This window comes from Leptinotarsa decemlineata, unplaced genomic scaffold, assembly GCF_025532065.1.
Source record: "Leptinotarsa decemlineata unplaced genomic scaffold, Ldec_3_MD MMD2_tig00000199_RagTag_RagTag, whole genome shotgun sequence".
Lineage (NCBI taxonomy): Eukaryota > Metazoa > Arthropoda > Insecta > Coleoptera > Chrysomelidae > Leptinotarsa > Leptinotarsa decemlineata.
The window spans coordinates 6,060,461-6,077,831 of NW_027412544.1; the positions used below are offsets into that span (position 1 = coordinate 6,060,461).

Below are 17,371 nucleotides of genomic sequence, written 5' to 3' on the forward strand. Positions count from 1 at the left end.
CCATATCACAAGGAACAAAAAGCAAAATAGAGAAGCATTTTCATGTGGGGCAGATAAAAAAAGCAACTGCCAATGCAATGAGTGATGAATTCATATTAAATGTGATGTTTGAGTTTGAGGAAAACCCACATACATCGAGTAGACAGGCATCCACTACATTCAATATAAGCCATACATCGATAGTAAACATATTAAAAGAAAATAAAATACATCCCTATAAAATGATACCTACTCAGGAGCTCATGTAAAACGATTTTGATAGAAGAACTTTTTGTGAACAAATGATGGACATATTAGATAACAATATCATCCAATTAGAAGACGTTACGTTTTCTGATGTCATTCCGAGTTTAGCAAATTTATATTCTGATCTAGGAAACCCTCAAGTTCCAGTGAATACGATATGGTTTCATCAGAATGGAGCACCACTATATTAACAAGTTAATGTCCGGCAATGCTTCGATACAACATTACCTAATCAGTGGATAGGGAGGCGAGGATCGATTGAATGGCCAGCGCGATCATCTGATATTTCATCATTAGATTTCTTTTTATGGGGATATATAAAGAACAACGTGTATAAAACTAATCCTTCAGATTTTAATCATTTAAAAGATCGAATCACGCTTGCGATTAGGTCAGTCACGCCTGATATGTTAAATAATGTTAGAAGACAGTTTTATTTGAGATTATGATGTTGCCAAGATGTTCGCGGTGAACATTTTCAGCATTTACTTCGTTAACATCCATAGTTCTTTTTCATATTCTACATTTCATAACGTTTTGCATTACATTTTAGTTTTTGAGTGTATTTTATCGAATTTCGGTAATCACATGATTTTAATTTATTTTATTTTATCCAATAAACTTGAAAGCGATAACATTTTTCAATAGAGAATGAAGAGACCTTTCAAACGATAAATCACAACCTATACTTCTCATTTGAAAAATTGGGGGTTGTACCTGTGATTCGAACGGGGTTGAAGGTAGGGGTGGCATTTTCACGTTGAATAAAGTCAAATTATAATTTTCATTTGACGTGTTTCGGGATTTTTTTAGATATGTACAGTAACCGAAATAACTCAATCCGTTTGGCTTTTACACTCTGTATGTTATTAATTGAGAAAGGTTTTTTTAAAATGGTGATATCTGAAATGAGAATCGAAATAGTTTTGGAGATATTTCAAGAGTTATTTTATGATTTAAACATATATCTATACTACAAATTAAACTCTAGTTTTTAAAAATTATCGCAAAAGCCATCGAATGTATAAAAAATCAAGTTCGAAAGCGTGCCCTAACTGCGAGTTTTCAGAAAAATATCATGTTTAGAATATCATGATTTTTCAAGGTATTTGCCATTTCTGACCTGGGACTTCAACGAACTTTTTTTTTCAGATACCTAACCGTCTTGCAATGCATACCAATACAGCTGTCAAATTTTTCTGCGTGATTTTCTCGATACTCATCACAATAGCAGCAGTCTCACCTGCACCATATTCCGATTATGACAGTAAGTAGATAGATAAATAGTTAGACATAAAAGTTGAAATAAATACTTTGTCGGAGAAATACGTCAGTGAACAAAATTACAAAAGAGTAATAAGATACAAAATCTTAATAAAACACGTCACATACACATATGAATATAGAGTTGATAAAATAAAATTTAAAATAAACTGTTATATTTATCTATAGTATAAGGCTCTATATTGCAAAAAAATTCTTTCACAGACTTCAGAAAACTGCCGGCCATCCCAATATCTCATATCCTGTGGGAGAGAATTAAAAAATGTAATCGCACTATAGACAGTACTTCTTTCATACAGAGATTTTTTATGTATCGGATATAAAAAATCATTCCTAAATCTTGTTCCATACTTATGTATTTTATGATGCTTTTCAAAGTAGCTTGGTTGATTTACTGAAAATTTTAATGACTCAAAAATATATATCGCTGATACTGTTAATAATTTATTCATTTTAAAGATTCCTCTAAATGAGTCTTTGACTTTCATACCAAAAAGTATTCTGGTTACCCTTTATCCATTACCCACAGAGGTGTTGCAGGTCACTCTAAAATCATTGAAAGTGATGCTCTTCAGTGTCTCCATGCTGTTATCAATTTTGAACATGACACAATCTGTTTTTTCATCATTTATTCGACTCTGATTTTATATTGTTATTAGTAGGCGTGGCTTGGTTTCACGATTTTGTGTATAAAAATGAAGAAGTAGAAAGCCAAATAACTTTTTCCCTTCAAGAAGTCAATCATAAAAATCCGACAGCACATGTTGAGTAGATCGATTTTCAGAAAAACCAAATCACCTATCAGTAGCTGAAAGTTTTTCACGTGATTCAGAGGTCTTATTTGAAACGCTGAAAGTAGAGCGATTGATCTGTAATTTGCCATATGTGATTAACAAAGGTATTCTTTCCATAAATTGGTATCACTAAAGCAGACTTTAGGCTATGGGTATATTTCTAAATTGAAAGACATGTTGAAGGTAAAAGTGAAGACCACCAACCAGCTCATTTCCACTCATTCCACGCTCTTTTCCACTCTCATTTGAATTACGGAATTATTTTAGTGAAAAACTCACCGCACTCTGTTAGAGTTTTCCGTCTTCAAAACCGTGCTATACGTTCGATGGCTGAAATTTCATTCAAGGCGTAAAAATGTATTATCGACTTTATGAATTTCCAAGTGGCACTAGATTTATTAGAGACAGACATAATTTTCCGGTAATTGAATTTTTTTTCACAAATTACTTTTTCTCATGGTTTCTCATAGGAAAACCTTTCATCAACTAATAGTGCACTTTTTTTATCAAAGAGAGTATGATCAATCAACTTTTTTGTTCCTAATTTCAAGTTTTACTTCGCTTGGTTGAAAAATGAGTAGAAACTAACAGAAAATAGTTCAAAAGCTGATTTAGATTATTCTAATAATAATATCTAATGATGATGATGTTTATTCATGAACAATGATGAGACAAAGTAGATTTTCGCATGATTTCGCAGAATTCTGTTCTTCGATCAGGGTCATCTTCAGTTAATTGGTGTACCTACCATTTTAATTTTGTATGGATGATACCTATTTCTCTTCAAAAGTCTCCACACAGTAGAAGGAGACACCTCACAAACATTCACGACGGAATAAGTAGACTATTCAGGATTTTCTAACATCTCATCAATTATTTGCACTTGCTGTTCTTCCGGAATAGACGGATGACCTGGGGGCTTTTTGTTATGTACACTACCGGTAGTTGTGAATTTGGATACAAGTTCCCTCAAATATTTTCTACAGACAGGACGATTCGGAAAACGTTCATTGAAAATCCTTTCGCAGTCCATCTCTCGATGGACGAGAATTGACCATTTTAGAGATTGATGACGTGGTACATTTTCCTAGTAAAACCGAAAACTAAATAATAATAATAATAGGGTGCAAGTGCAATGGGCCCGAGACCCTAATGCACTTGCTATCAGCATGCATGCTTATGCGGTCTCGGCCTATATCAATCGACATAACGCGGCCCTAAGAGTGCTATATTACCATCTACGGCACTTTTACGGTATTGACGAGACACCGGTGTTGCCCTACGCTCCGAGGGATATTGAATCCGTTGTGAGGAACGAGAAGTTCCAAATTTATTGGAACTATTCGTTTCCTACCTCAGGCTCACCAGAGCAAGCCGATAATAGTCGTGGAGTTTTCAGCTCCTGGCGAGACGAATATCGTCCGAAAAGAGGAAAAAAAACGGATAAAATATCGAGATTTTCTCTTCGAACTCCGCAGACTCTATCTATTGATAATGCTGGCGTGCCGTCCCGAATGTATCGGAGCTTCGGGGGATAGGGCCTGACCAGCGCAAACTACGGTTGAAAAAATAATAATAATAATATCGTTTATAATGCATAAAAATTGCATTTATACATTAAAAAAAAGAGTTAGACAAATTATATCTTCCACCCTTCTCAAAAATTATGCAGTGAGTGTAAGAAAATAATTATAAAAATACTTATTTACTATCATAACAATGTTAGAGAAGAGAAAAAAATAATAGATCATACAGTTGCTAATAACTCTTGATATTCTCAACATTATTTTGGTCAATTTAACACTAACGATTGCACTACCATACATTTAATTTTAAATTAGTACTGAACAGCATCACAAATTGATGAATAGGTATTATGATTTAAAAGAGGTAATATTTCATTCAGATAAAAAGGGTCGTAGGAAAAACATCCTTGAAATTTGGTGCATAGGTATGTTCAATGAGTTAACTCTCCAAATTGACCATATGTAAGTCACAATGCCTGCTTAAATTATATGAATAACTAGGTGTTTTAGTTTGAAGCTACTTAAACAAAAAAAATTTTGTTAAGTACCTCACATTTGTTCTGTACCTCACATTCCGTTCCTTCATTTTTAGCAAAAATGGTGTGACATGTTCACCATATCGTATACAGCATACGAATCGCATGCAAGCATTTTGTATACGTTGTAACTTCTGCTTGTTATATTGCGACAAAAAATTGTGATACACCGAACAATATGAGAATATTCTAACCGAACAATGATGTTCATTGTCGTACTGAAATTTTTTGTCGTTTTTATAAACAAAAAAAATTAACAAACCTTATACCCGATAAGGTTTGTTGGAATTGCATATGGCAGATAAAAAGGAATATTTCTAAAATATCGATATTAATATGTTTGTCTTCAAGAAATTATTAAATGTTTCGCCATTTTGAATTAGGTGAAGATATTGACTTCATATTCTAGGGTTGTGAAGTATTCGTCAGAATCTTCAAAATAATGTGTCACACGACCCCTCTTTCCATTTTTTTTCAGATGGCGCCCAGTCGCCATCTTGACAGTTTCATCTGTCAATTTCACTTTAAAATAAAGTATTCATGCATTAATTTCATTATCTCAAATCTAAATTCATTGAGTTGACCCGTTCAAAAAATTAAAGGGGGGTCATTCAAGAAATGCACTGTATAATGATCTTACGTTGAGTAAATTAGTCTCCTGATATTGATGATCCGTTGAAAAACGTCTATTTTTTAAATATTATTTTCAAAATTGAGTTCTGTGCTATATGTAATTCATTAATTATTTCGTCACTTATGATATCAATTTTACGGTAAAAAACTCACAATTTCACTTCAGTTAAATGTTATGAAGAGAGTGAATAATGTGTAGCGGGTAAATTAATCTAATTGAATTTCATGAATAACTAAGCATTTACCCCAAGTTCGTTTTTCATTATTCGTGTGTAGATTGACACATAGGGGAATTGGAACAACCCCAAAATGAATAATAAGTCATTTATTGAAATACACAATTGAGTGATGTGGTACTTTAGATCACAACGTTATATAGTTCAAAATTGATTCCAATTCATGAAAATATGAAAGTATTCGATTTTTTATATATCTGAATTTAAAAAAGAAATTTAGAAATCTTCCCTTGTGACTTCCGATGACATATAGTTTTCTGGTTGAGACATAACATTATAAAAATCACACATACAGTGTGACCCATTTAAAATGGAACCACCCCTGTAGAATGTGCATTTTTCAATCAATCTCAATTTTTTTTTATTGAAATATTAAGCATGAAAAACTGTATCTTGACACTAACTTTCACAATTTTAGTTTCATTTCCAAGGCACTCTATGGTTTTTTTTGTTTGTCAAAAACAGCAAAAGTTTATTAGGGAATTTTTGTTTTCAAATTTGACTACACCACTGGATTCGTAGTCGTTATAAATCAAAACTGTCAAATTTTCATTAAAAAATATTTGTTAACAACGAAGTTACAACAACTTCAATTTTGGAAACAAAGTATTTGTTTGTAATTTTTATTCAGATTATAGACATATTTGAGATCTGACAACATTGTCATCACCAAGTAGAACACCAGTGAATTTGTACAGTGAAAATCCGAAGTCAACAGCTCAATGCGTTCTACAGTTATAACTCCTGAAAATATGGTAATGTGAGAGATTTGTGGTGCAAGCGTTTTGTAATAAAAATCTGACTACACCACTGGATTTGTGGATAATATTCCCTTAAAATCATTCATTTGAGTGTAGGTTACGAGAAGTGAAAATTAAAATAAAAATTGAATAATTGAATAACAGAAAATTAAAAGTTCATTTTCAAGTTACGCAGTAGTAGACCAAGTTCAGAATCTCATGGGATCTCCCAATTGCGCTTTTACCAAATCTTGATAGAATCTTGAAGTATTAATGGTCATACTTGTAAGCTTTTTGGAAGTTTCCCAATAATAAATAATAGTACTTTTGTAACAGCGCACCTGGAAAATCACATTTTATGAGATTCTGAACTTAGTCTACCTTCTTCTATAGCTGATGAAAACAAAATGTATACAAACAAGTTTCAAAGTATTTATTCAACAATTAATTGCCATTAAGAAAAAACTGATACTGAAATAAACATTGATTTAAAACTAAACATTCAAATTTTTGTGGCTTCTACCAAACCTCCATTAAGTTCAATACATTTATCGTATCTCTTCCGAATATTGTTTACACTATTTCTTATTTGTTGAACTGTAATTTCGGCACAAGCTTGTCGTATCCTTTGCATGAGTTCAGCTCGATTCGTTGGTCTTATTCTGTATACTTTTTGTGTCAGAATACCCCACAGAAAAAAGTCTAATATTGTTAGATCAGGCGATCTAGGTGGCCATTCAATTAAGTCACTACCTCGTCCTATCCAATGATTTGGAAACTGGTTATTTAGCCACTCTTTAACAATCCTCGAATTGTGCACGGAACAGCCGTCGAGCTGAAAATATAAATTTACTTGTTCCGCAAGAGGCATTTCATCTATTTCGTCCGATAATTGGTTATTTAGAAATTCCAAAAAATTTTGTCCGTTTATGTTTCCATCAAAAAAATATGGACCTATTATTCTATTTTGTACTATACCACCAAACGTTAACTTTTTCGGAATATTGACTTTTACAATTTATGATCCAGTGCGGATTTTCCGTAGCCCAATACCGAGCATTTTGCGATGAAACTACCCCATTGGTGCTGAAAGAAGCTTCATCACTAAACATTATGCAGTTTAAAAAATTTCTTGTATTCAGGTACTCGCCTTGTGCCCACAAACAAAATTCCATACGTTTCACTTCATCACCTGCCTTTAAAGAGTGAAGAAATTTAGGTTTAAATGCTCTCATTTTGTTTTGTTTAAGACATCGTCGAATAGTCTCTCTCGGTAAGTTTAAATCCAAACTGGCGACTCGTAAACTTCTGTTTGGGTGGTTTCTAAAATAATCTAAAACAGCACCTTCGTTTAAATTTCTTCTTCGGTGATTATTTTTTAAAATATGTTTGCTGACTGCACCGGTTTCTTTAAATGTTTTGTTAATTTTACTGACGGTGCTTCTGTCAATGGGAAGTCGATTTGGATGTCTGTGATTAAATATCCTAGCTGCTTCTCTTTCACTATGATAATTGTCCCCAGAAATTCTCACAATTTCAATTCTTTCTTCTAATGATAATTGCAAAGCCATTATTAAATGCACGTAACTAACAACTATTATTTTATTTATGATTAACTGTCAAAATCACAGCCTACTGTTGATTTATTATAAAACCTTTGCATAATGAGTTCAGCTTCCTCAAATTATTGATATCTCCTCTAAAAGATTGTTTTAGCTGAGTTATGAAGAATTTACAGGAAACAATTTTTGTCCTGCTCTCTGTTTTATTATTGAATAAATGATTTCCATGCTTTAAATCAATTTGATTTTAGCGGCTATGCGGAAGAATGTACTAAGTACTGCATAACTTGAAAATGAATTTTTAATTTTCTGTTATTCTAGAATACACTTCTCGTAACCTACACTCAAATGAATGATTTTAAGGAATATTATCCACAAATCCAGTGGCGTAGTCAGATTTTTATTACAAAACGCTTGCACCACAAATCTCTCACATTACCATATTTTCAGGAGTTATAACTGTAGAACGCATTGAGCTGTTGACTTCGGATTTTCACTGTACAAATTCACTGGTGTTCTACTTGGTGATGACAGTGTTGTCAGATCTCAAATATGTCTATAATCTGAATAAAAATTACAAACAAATACTTTGTTTCCAAAATTGAAGTTGTTGTAACTTCGTTGTTAACAAATATTTTTTAATAAAAATTTGACAGTTTTGATTTATAATGACTACAAATCCAGTGGTGTAGTCAAATTTGAAAACAAAAATTGCCTAATAAACTTTTGCCGTTTTTGACAAACAAAAAAAAACCATAGAGTGCCTTGGAAATGAAACTAAAATTGTGAAAGTTAGTGTCAAGATACAGTTTTTCATGCTTAATATTTCAATAAAAAAAGATTGAGATTGATTGAAAAATGCACATTCTACAGGGGTGGTTCCATTTTAAATGGGTCACACTGTATATAAAAAAAGTATGAAAAAGAGAAATACACCTGGAAAAACTATCGCACAGTATAAGAAAAACTTTCCAAGCGTCTTGGTTATTTCAAGACTGTTAATGTGAAACATTCAATCTAGTATCTCTATACTTTTTCGTTACCCTTGAATTCAGGATTTTTTACATTTCAATATGCACAGAAATATTCATCTCAAAATGACAAAACAAAGAATGGTTGTTAATCTTCTTGTCATGTCATTATAGTATTGGTGTAACACTCTAATATAAGTTGATTTGAAATCCCTGAAAAAATCTGTAGAAATTAAAAATAAAATAGATTAGCTAAAAAAGAACAATTATTATATTAGGGTAAAAAAACTGAAATTACAATGAAATAAAATACAAGCAACAATTAAACAAGAAATGAAAATTAAAAGTCAAGTTACTTTACATCTCGAGTGTTAGTATCTATAATCGTCTTCGGGTGATAACTGGACTTGTTCCTCCGAGATCTGACTATTTATAGGTCACTCGAGTGCTTTCACCTTTCCCTTCTTCCCTCTTTCCGCTTCATCGGTTTCAGCGGGAGCTGACCGTTTGACGGGAGTTGGTCGTGTTCCATATGTTGCGTATCTCTACGCTAGCTTGGCTAAATGCGTTGTTGGAGAACATATATGCGGCTTGTTTCAATTTTCTCCTAAACCAGTGTTTCTCCTTGTGGATGATTTCAACTTGAAACCACTTGATGTTATGTTGATGAGTCCAAACATGCTCTGCTATTCCTGATTTGCTGCTTTCTCCTCGCTGTGTGTATTTCCAGTGCTCGACAATGCGAACTTTCAATGGCCTCTTCATTTCCTGACTTATGATCCTCCGCACTCGCAGGGTATCCGGTAAATGCAATTCTTGGAATCACAGTCCGCGTTTGGTGGTCTGGTTTTCGTGAGGCTGCTACGGATGATGTTTCCGGATCTGAAGAAGGTTCTGATGTACTTGGACCCAATTCTTCTTATTCTTTCCGATAATCTTCGGATGTAGGGAAGTGTAAGCACTAGTTGTGATGGCTTTTCTTTCTTTCGAGGCTCCTGCTTTTTTTTAGCCAAAGTATGTTTCACCATCGCTTTGGAGTAGCCATTCCATGAAGGTAATTTTTGATGATGGCTAGTTCTACTCGAAACCTTTTTTTTTTGTATTACAGAGCCCGAAAGCACGATCTACTAGAATCTTGATGATTCCTCTCTTAGTCAATTGATGGTGGTTGGATTTCTGGTTCAGATACTGTCCCGTGTGAGTTGGTTTTCGGTATACAGATGTTTCCCATTTAGTGTCGGTCCTCTTCGCCAATACGTCTAAGAATGGCAATTCATTGTGGACTTCCTTCTCCATTGTGAAAGTAATGGAAGGACTTGAGTTGTTGATGTGCCTGAAGCACATCCTTCATACTGTTTGGAAACGTCTGTATATATGCATGTGTACTCTGGAAATGTATTTATTAACTCTTCATGATGCATTTTTTTAAACTTGCTTCATCACTCTATACTGAGGTTTCAATACTGAATGACTGTAGGGCATATTGAAAGTCTTTTATGTCATTTATGCTACCTTTATTCGTAATCATATTACGTATGTTTCTATATGCAGAGACGGGAAAGATGTTTTTCCAATATTGGATTGGTTAAGTCACACATGTTCAATTGGGCTATTTTTTGTATGATACCAGTGTTTTTGTTTAACGATTTGATGATGAATTTTTCTGCCAAAAATTGTCTCCTTAACAGTGGTGGTTCTAACGGCCTGGCCACGGGGATCGGCGGTGCGAACGTTGAAGTGGGGGCGAGGCGACCATTCGCGCGTCACCGTTTGCAGGCCACGGACAGTAACGTTCGCCACCGCGACCAACAATCCGACCGCGAAATGTCTTTATCGAAATTATCAGAGATATTGCTTAGAAAGTAATAGTTTTTTGGTTCAAGACCTAATATTTATACGAGATTGTGGATGGAGTACATAATTTGAATAAAAATCGGGGTATAGATGGAGATTTCTACAAGAAGTACGAGAAATACAGATTATGTCCAGAAAAATTTTTTGAGTATACCAGGATGAGTATTGAAACCTTCGATATGAATATTTAACCAGAATTGGAGAAAAAAGTAAATGCAAATAGAATTTTAAGTGTCGCTGAAAATTTGTTTTATTGCTATATCAATCTACATTACGTATTTATCTATAAACCTATGTATAAAGGTAATATTTAATTAGCTGATCATATTTTGGAGAATTACCTATAGTATCCATCAGTATGAACAACTTTTTCTAAGAAAGTAATGGTGGCAAACGGATTTTTTAATAACTGAATTTGGTCGGAAATATCTTTGCCCAGAACATTATCAGCTAAATGAATATTTCACTGTATATTATTATTTCGTGAACTTAAAAACACTTTCAGATAATTATGTTATTTATTGCAAAAATCTAAAGTATATGACAGTAATTTTTCGTACAACTAAAACAAAAACAACTTCTAACTTGTTATTGACGGTAGAGTGAAAATGAATTTCTAACTTTCTAATCAGTCTTTTAATCAGCAACAAAAGTTTCCGTGTTCATTTTTCACGGCGAAAACAACTTAACTCGTTTGATCACTGCACTATTCGCCGCGACTGCCGCTCGACTTCATGGCTTGCGCCGTACAGATTCATGCCTTTGTTTTGCTCGCTGGCCGCGCCGCAAGTCGCACACGCGGTTCGCTCGGTACAATTCGCCGGGCGCCGTTGCGCGTGGCTTCATAAAGACACTATGCGTTTATTTCAGTCGCTAGACGTTTCTTCGTTCGCATCGCCCGAATATTCGCATCGGTGAATGTCCCGTGGCCAGGCTGTAACGGTTCGAGGGGTGTTGAACACATGGTACCTAGACAGAGTCATAAGGCAAAATTTTGAACAATGTCCAATTTTTTAGGAGTTCATAAGCTAGCTGGTCCGTATAGCGTGTTGCCATAGTCAATGATAGAACGAACGTATGCCGTGTAAAATATAAGGTATTTCTGCGGGTCAGCCCCCCATGTCTATCATGTCCCTCGTATTAACTACTTATTCCTTTTTGGTATTTTGTTGCGATGTATTTAGTTAAAGGTGTTCGTGTGAGCTTTTTGTCTAAAATAATTCCAAGGCACCTAATTGTTAGGGACACTGGAAGAACGGTATTATCAACTGTTTCGTTATTCATGTTTGGTGAATGTGGAATGTACCTCCTGACGAAAATCAAGTAGTTTTCATAAAAGAGATCCAAAACAACGCATTTTAAACTTATCATTTCAACCTTCTTCTTTGAAAAATTATTTAAATACTTAAAAAAGAGGAATGAAATAATGCATTCAACATTTGAAGGGAATCGTTTCTATTTCACCATTTGGCAACATCGGTTATAGCTAATAGAGGACAATGAATCTGTTACCTGTATGAGACAAACAACAATGACATATTTCAGAGGCGTGTGGTTCTGTTTACTTATGTTCCGAGTTCCGAGACATTCTGTGATATATGACATTTTATGCACCTAACCTATCTTCTTCTATATAAATAAATAACAAAACAACTGTTGTTTATATGGCTTGTGGAGGTGGTATTGAACTATAATTTATATTTTGCCTTAATTGTTGATTTATAAAAATAATTTTCTTTTTTTAAAGTAGAATATCTAGGTACGTATAAATTATTTCAACTTGTTATAGGCGCTGTTGCCAATATGTGAATTAGAAACAAATCCCTTTGAAAATTAAAACCCAACATTTGAAACATCACTTTGAATACTTTTCGAAGTGAATTTGAAAAACTCATGAATTAAACTCAACTTTATTTTGTTCAAACTTGCATTTGCTATAATAACCCAAATTGAGGAACATTCCCTATTGTGTCTGGAAAAAATGTAATATAAGTTTTTTCGGGGGTGAGAGTGAATCGTAATGAGTCAAACTTCGTTATTATCGATACGATGGAAGATTCCAAAGACAGTACGCAGGTTTGTATTTTTTTTCGGTGTTATACACAACAAAATCGTCTGCGTACTGAATGAGTTTATAGGAAGTATTTTCCCCGTGTATATTACGTGTAAAAATATTGGAAAGTAATGGTGATAGAACGGATCCTTGTGGTAATCCCTTGGAGACATATCGAGGTCCTATAATCGTAATATTTGCTGTTCCACTTCTCTTCGCGATAATGTTTTATATATGAGACAAGCAACACTTTCAGGGATTGCAGCTTTAATTAATTTTTGTCTCAGCATATGGATACACACCGAATCGTATCCAAGAAGGCCACGCCTAAGTAATGATTTTTTGAAAAACATAACTGATCATCGGTTACACGGTTATTACAGGTCAAGAAAAATTCTAATCTGTGTTTGATTATTCGTTCGAATAATTTGTCTATACATGATAATGAAAATATGGGCTGGTAGGATTCAGGAAAGTTTGGGTTTTCCCTGGTTTTAGAATTGGCACCGCAATACTTCTCTTCCAGCCCTCAATATCTTCGTTTCCAGTCCAAACATCATTGAATATTTCGAATAGAAAGTTTTTAGCCGTAGGAGGTAGATTCCAAAGCATATCATATGTTATTTGATCCAGCCCAGGTGACGATTTGTTTGAATGTTTTAACGCTAATTCCAGTTCGTTTAATGTGATTGGTGCAGGTACTCTATCTATACAGGCTGATTCACTAATGCTAAGACATTAATCTGGTTGTCTTCGAAAGTTACGGGTCGAGGCAAGTTTCTTGGTGCTTTTAAAGTTGATCCAAATGCATTGAAATTGTTCTGAATTCGTATAAATTTCTTGAGGTTCATTGGCGGTAGATTCGGATACATTTCACTGAACTTTCTACATGTTCTGCTGATAATTTTGTCACACTGTCCAAAAATAATAAACATAATAATAAACATAAGAACTTCGTTTGAATAGTTTTGTTCCATCGTTTTGAAGGTATTTGCAACTTCTGAAGTGATGAAAATATCGATATTATTAGGAGAATGTCACAACGCTACTGTCAAATAGTAATCATGGCCTGCTTACCAAATACCGAATGGAAATAACATTCTGAAGGGACATTTTTACAAATAAATGTTCATAAGTCCGAAACTTGACTAGTTAGGTATAGGCATACATAGAAAGAAAGCAAATTTCAGCAGCTTTTCGAATTTTCAATAATATACAGGGTGTTCCATTTAAAATAATCAAATTTCAGCAACTTTTTCAAGCAAACGAAAAAACTGTATTTTTTTACCACCCTGTATTGAAGTAACGGAGATTAGGCTGACGTGTGGGAAGTGTCCAAGTATCACCTAACTCCAAACCAAATTTCGATATCATAGTACTTCTTAACTAAAAGATATCGGCATTTTTAGAAGTCATGATTTTCGAAGAAAAAAATTGAAATTAATTTTTATTTCGAAAACGGTAACAGATAGGTATAGGAAAATATCAAGAAAAGTTGTCGGACAATTATTGGAGATTCCAAAAATAATATTATATACAGAGTGTTCCATTTGAAAAATCAAAGTTGCTACTGCTTTCTAATAGAAGCGGCAACACCGCATTGTCGAAAATATTTTAGTTGGCTAAAGAATGTCCGAATATGCCCTCCATTAAATTTTCAAAGTGATCCGTTGTCTGGTTCACCAGAAACGTCTAATGTGCCATCCACCGTGAATCAGCCTGTATGTGATGTCTGTTGGCTGATGTTTGGGTTCAATTCGAAATCTATTTTATTGTGTACCGAACATGGTGTGATTCTTTCTAAAAATGTTCTATCCAATCACTATTACCGCAAAGTTTTCCATAAACTTGCGAAGGGTGTGTTTTTATTTAAATTTTCACAGTAGGATATCCGATGTGTTTCAGATTTGTTTTTGCCGTTTCTTTTTTGACATATAATTTTCAATTGTGCTGTTTCTTTTGTACTCACCTAAAGCTCTCTTTCTGTATTCTATTACTCTGTCGCAGTCTGCGTCCCACCAAGGTGGTGGTAGATGCTTTTTTTTAACGGTTTGTTTTGCTGTATCGAATATGTTCTTGCTTCTGATGGGTTTACTCTTTTCTACTTGTTAATGACAAATGAAAGACCGTGCGGATTAAAAACGACTCCCACCTATAAATACTCCTTGGTGCGCCCATTCTCCAAAGTCAAATTCCAAATCTACCCCTGTATCCACCAAATAAGCAAATTATTCCTTGTACGAATAGCCTTGAGAGTGGCGGTGGTTCTCTTGTTTCATAGAAAACGTAATAATATCATCTTAGGTGAGCAAATCATAACAAAGATTATGTACTTTCTGAATGAGACTCTCATGAAACATTGTTATTAGATTACCCTAAATAAACAGTACCTATCCTGGTTGAACTTCAAACAGATCGATAATTCAGTGAAGATCTAGCTTTGAAATTAGTCAGTTTAGTAACATGAGGATATATATATACAAATAAAATACATTCTACTGTGGGACCTAAACTGTGTTTTTTCATTCACCTTCTGCATTCTATTGCAAAAAAATGTTTACTTCTTATACATAACCCTTAACAAAATTCAAACGTAATCAGGTTTGAATTTCAATAAGATATTTTAGTAACCACTCTACAGTGATAAAGTCACTGAACTAATGAGTTTTTTAATGATAACGAATGAAAGGTGGTTCACCTCAAAATATATAAAGTTAAAAAGAAAATTAGTTACGACTATTTTCTGTTGATTCCATCTTTGCTGGCAAAATATGGGTAGAGAGTAGTTTTTACACAGTTCTGTTGCAAAATACCACTATCAAAAACGATAATATAAAAAATTATCGGTTAGTAAAAATATTTTCTTTCCATTATGAACACAATATATCATAAAATAAAGTCCCCCACCGTGTTTGTTTGCCTGTCTGTCTTAAAACGACTCAAACTCAAAAACTACCCAACGAACTTCCATACGGTTTACACTACTGAGCGGAGTGATTCAAGGGAAAAACTAATGTGTAGGTACCTATAATTTAGTAATATTTCGAGAAAATTGTTGAAATATGTTTCTGCTGAGGAAACAGATATAAGAGTATGTGGTAGTTAGAAAAAATAATAAACTTTAAATCATAAGAGTTCGACAGATATTGCTTTATATACCCCTACCAATGGGTAGCTCCACCCATACAAAAAAGCTTCAAATGATCCACAACGTTCTAGAGTATCCCATAGCATTCGAAACTGTTCTGGAATGTTCTACAATGATCTGAGATGTTACAAAACGTTCAAGATGAATCCTGAACATTCGACATCATGACAAAAGGCTTTCGCGATCGAGGTTTTCAGTATCACTATTTTTCAAGCTGTAGATTTTTGGGATTTCTTCCTGACATTTCGCTAACGCAAGTGCCTAGCTTCTTCATAGGTAACGCGTATTTATGATGTGTCAGGTAGTTTGAAATGCTAATTCCTGTACCTAGATCAGGCAATTTGTCAGTAACATTCATTGATTCTTTTCTGCATGCCGTTATCCTTTTTGTTATCCTTGAACTTCTTAGAATGAGATTCCATATTCGATTGAGTTTCACCACTTCTTTTTTTCTGTTGAAATTATCCGTGTATTTCAGGATCTTTATTGCCTCCTGTACCAGTTAGCTATGATATCCATGGGGCAATGAGTTCTGTGTTTTCAAACAGAATCCTGTGATTTCCTTCACTGAGTGCGTGTTCTGCCATAGCCGAATTGTCCGTTCGACCTAGTCTGCTGTTTCTTTCATGATCCTTCAGCTTTGTTCCCATGGATCTTTTGGTGGTTCCAATATATACCTTCACACAAGTGCACGGTATGTGATGAACCTCTGCTGCTGATAGTGGGAGTCTTTACTCTCTAGTCGACCTGAGGCTCTGTTCTATCTTCCTGTAGTGTTTGAAAACTGTTTCAATGTCGTGTTTCCCCAATAGTTTTCCAATTCTGTCTGTGACCCCAGGGATATATAGTAGATACGCGCATGCAATCCCGTTTTAAACCGTATGACTCTTCAGTTTGAACAGTTGTAAATATTTGTAAAGGAAGGAACTTTTAGCCTTTATATCTTTGAAAGCACGCCCTTCGGGTAGGAATGTGAGTTTTTTCTTGGAAGGAGAAAGAAGGATATCACATTATAAAACTTCCTTGATGGTTCCGCAATAATCTGGGATGTTCCAGGACGTTCCCGAACGTTTCAGACTATTTTAGAACATTCCAGAATATTCCGGTATGGTTTGGGATATCGTAGATATATTTCCGAACATTCTAACACAATCTGAAATGTTATGGAATTCTTCCGAAATCTCTCGAATGTTGTGGACTCCTCCATAACTTTCCATAGGACGAAAATTCAAGCTCCTATATCTTCAAAATGGAAACCTTCTTCACATACACGATGATGTGACACTCTCTGAAAAAATAGTAGGCATATATGTTTGCTTTTATAAAACGTGCAGTTTATCTAGGACATAATCTGAATAAACATTTCAGTAAGGATAAATATATTTCCATTTTTACAACTAGGAGGAAATCATAAAAATCCTTCTATCATAAATCGCATTTATGGACGTGACTTTCAGCATATTTACCATGTCGCGTATATTGGGTAACAGCTTGTCCATTTTGTTGAACATCCCTATCATTTTATTCTTACGGAAAACATTCGGTCGTTTTGATACTGACACGTGACGAAGCTCGTTGATTGTTTTATTGGAAATAAAATACTCAAATTGGAGTTTGATCAGAATATTTTTGCACGAACGTTGATTGAACATTTCGGTAATTACGTTAGTTCAATAATACAGGTCAGAATTATGTTATTCCTTTGTGTTTCAGAAATAATCAATTCCAGTTGATATCAACTGTTGATTTGACGGAAAATATTCTTTCTATAGATGTTTGAAAAATAAA

General features: G+C 34.2%; 1 protein-coding gene across 1 annotated transcript in view; it reads left to right on the plus strand.

Annotated features, from left to right (window-relative positions):
* Positions 1 to 17,371, plus strand: part of LOC111509785 (uncharacterized) — a 119,803-nt gene that overhangs the window by 74,560 nt on the left and 27,872 nt on the right. The window contains exon 2 of the mRNA XM_074172833.1: positions 1,399 to 1,513. Coding sequence (XP_074028934.1) covers positions 1,417 to 1,513 — 97 coding nt within the window. The 5' untranslated portion in view covers positions 1,399 to 1,416. The remainder of the gene's footprint in view (positions 1 to 1,398; positions 1,514 to 17,371) is intronic.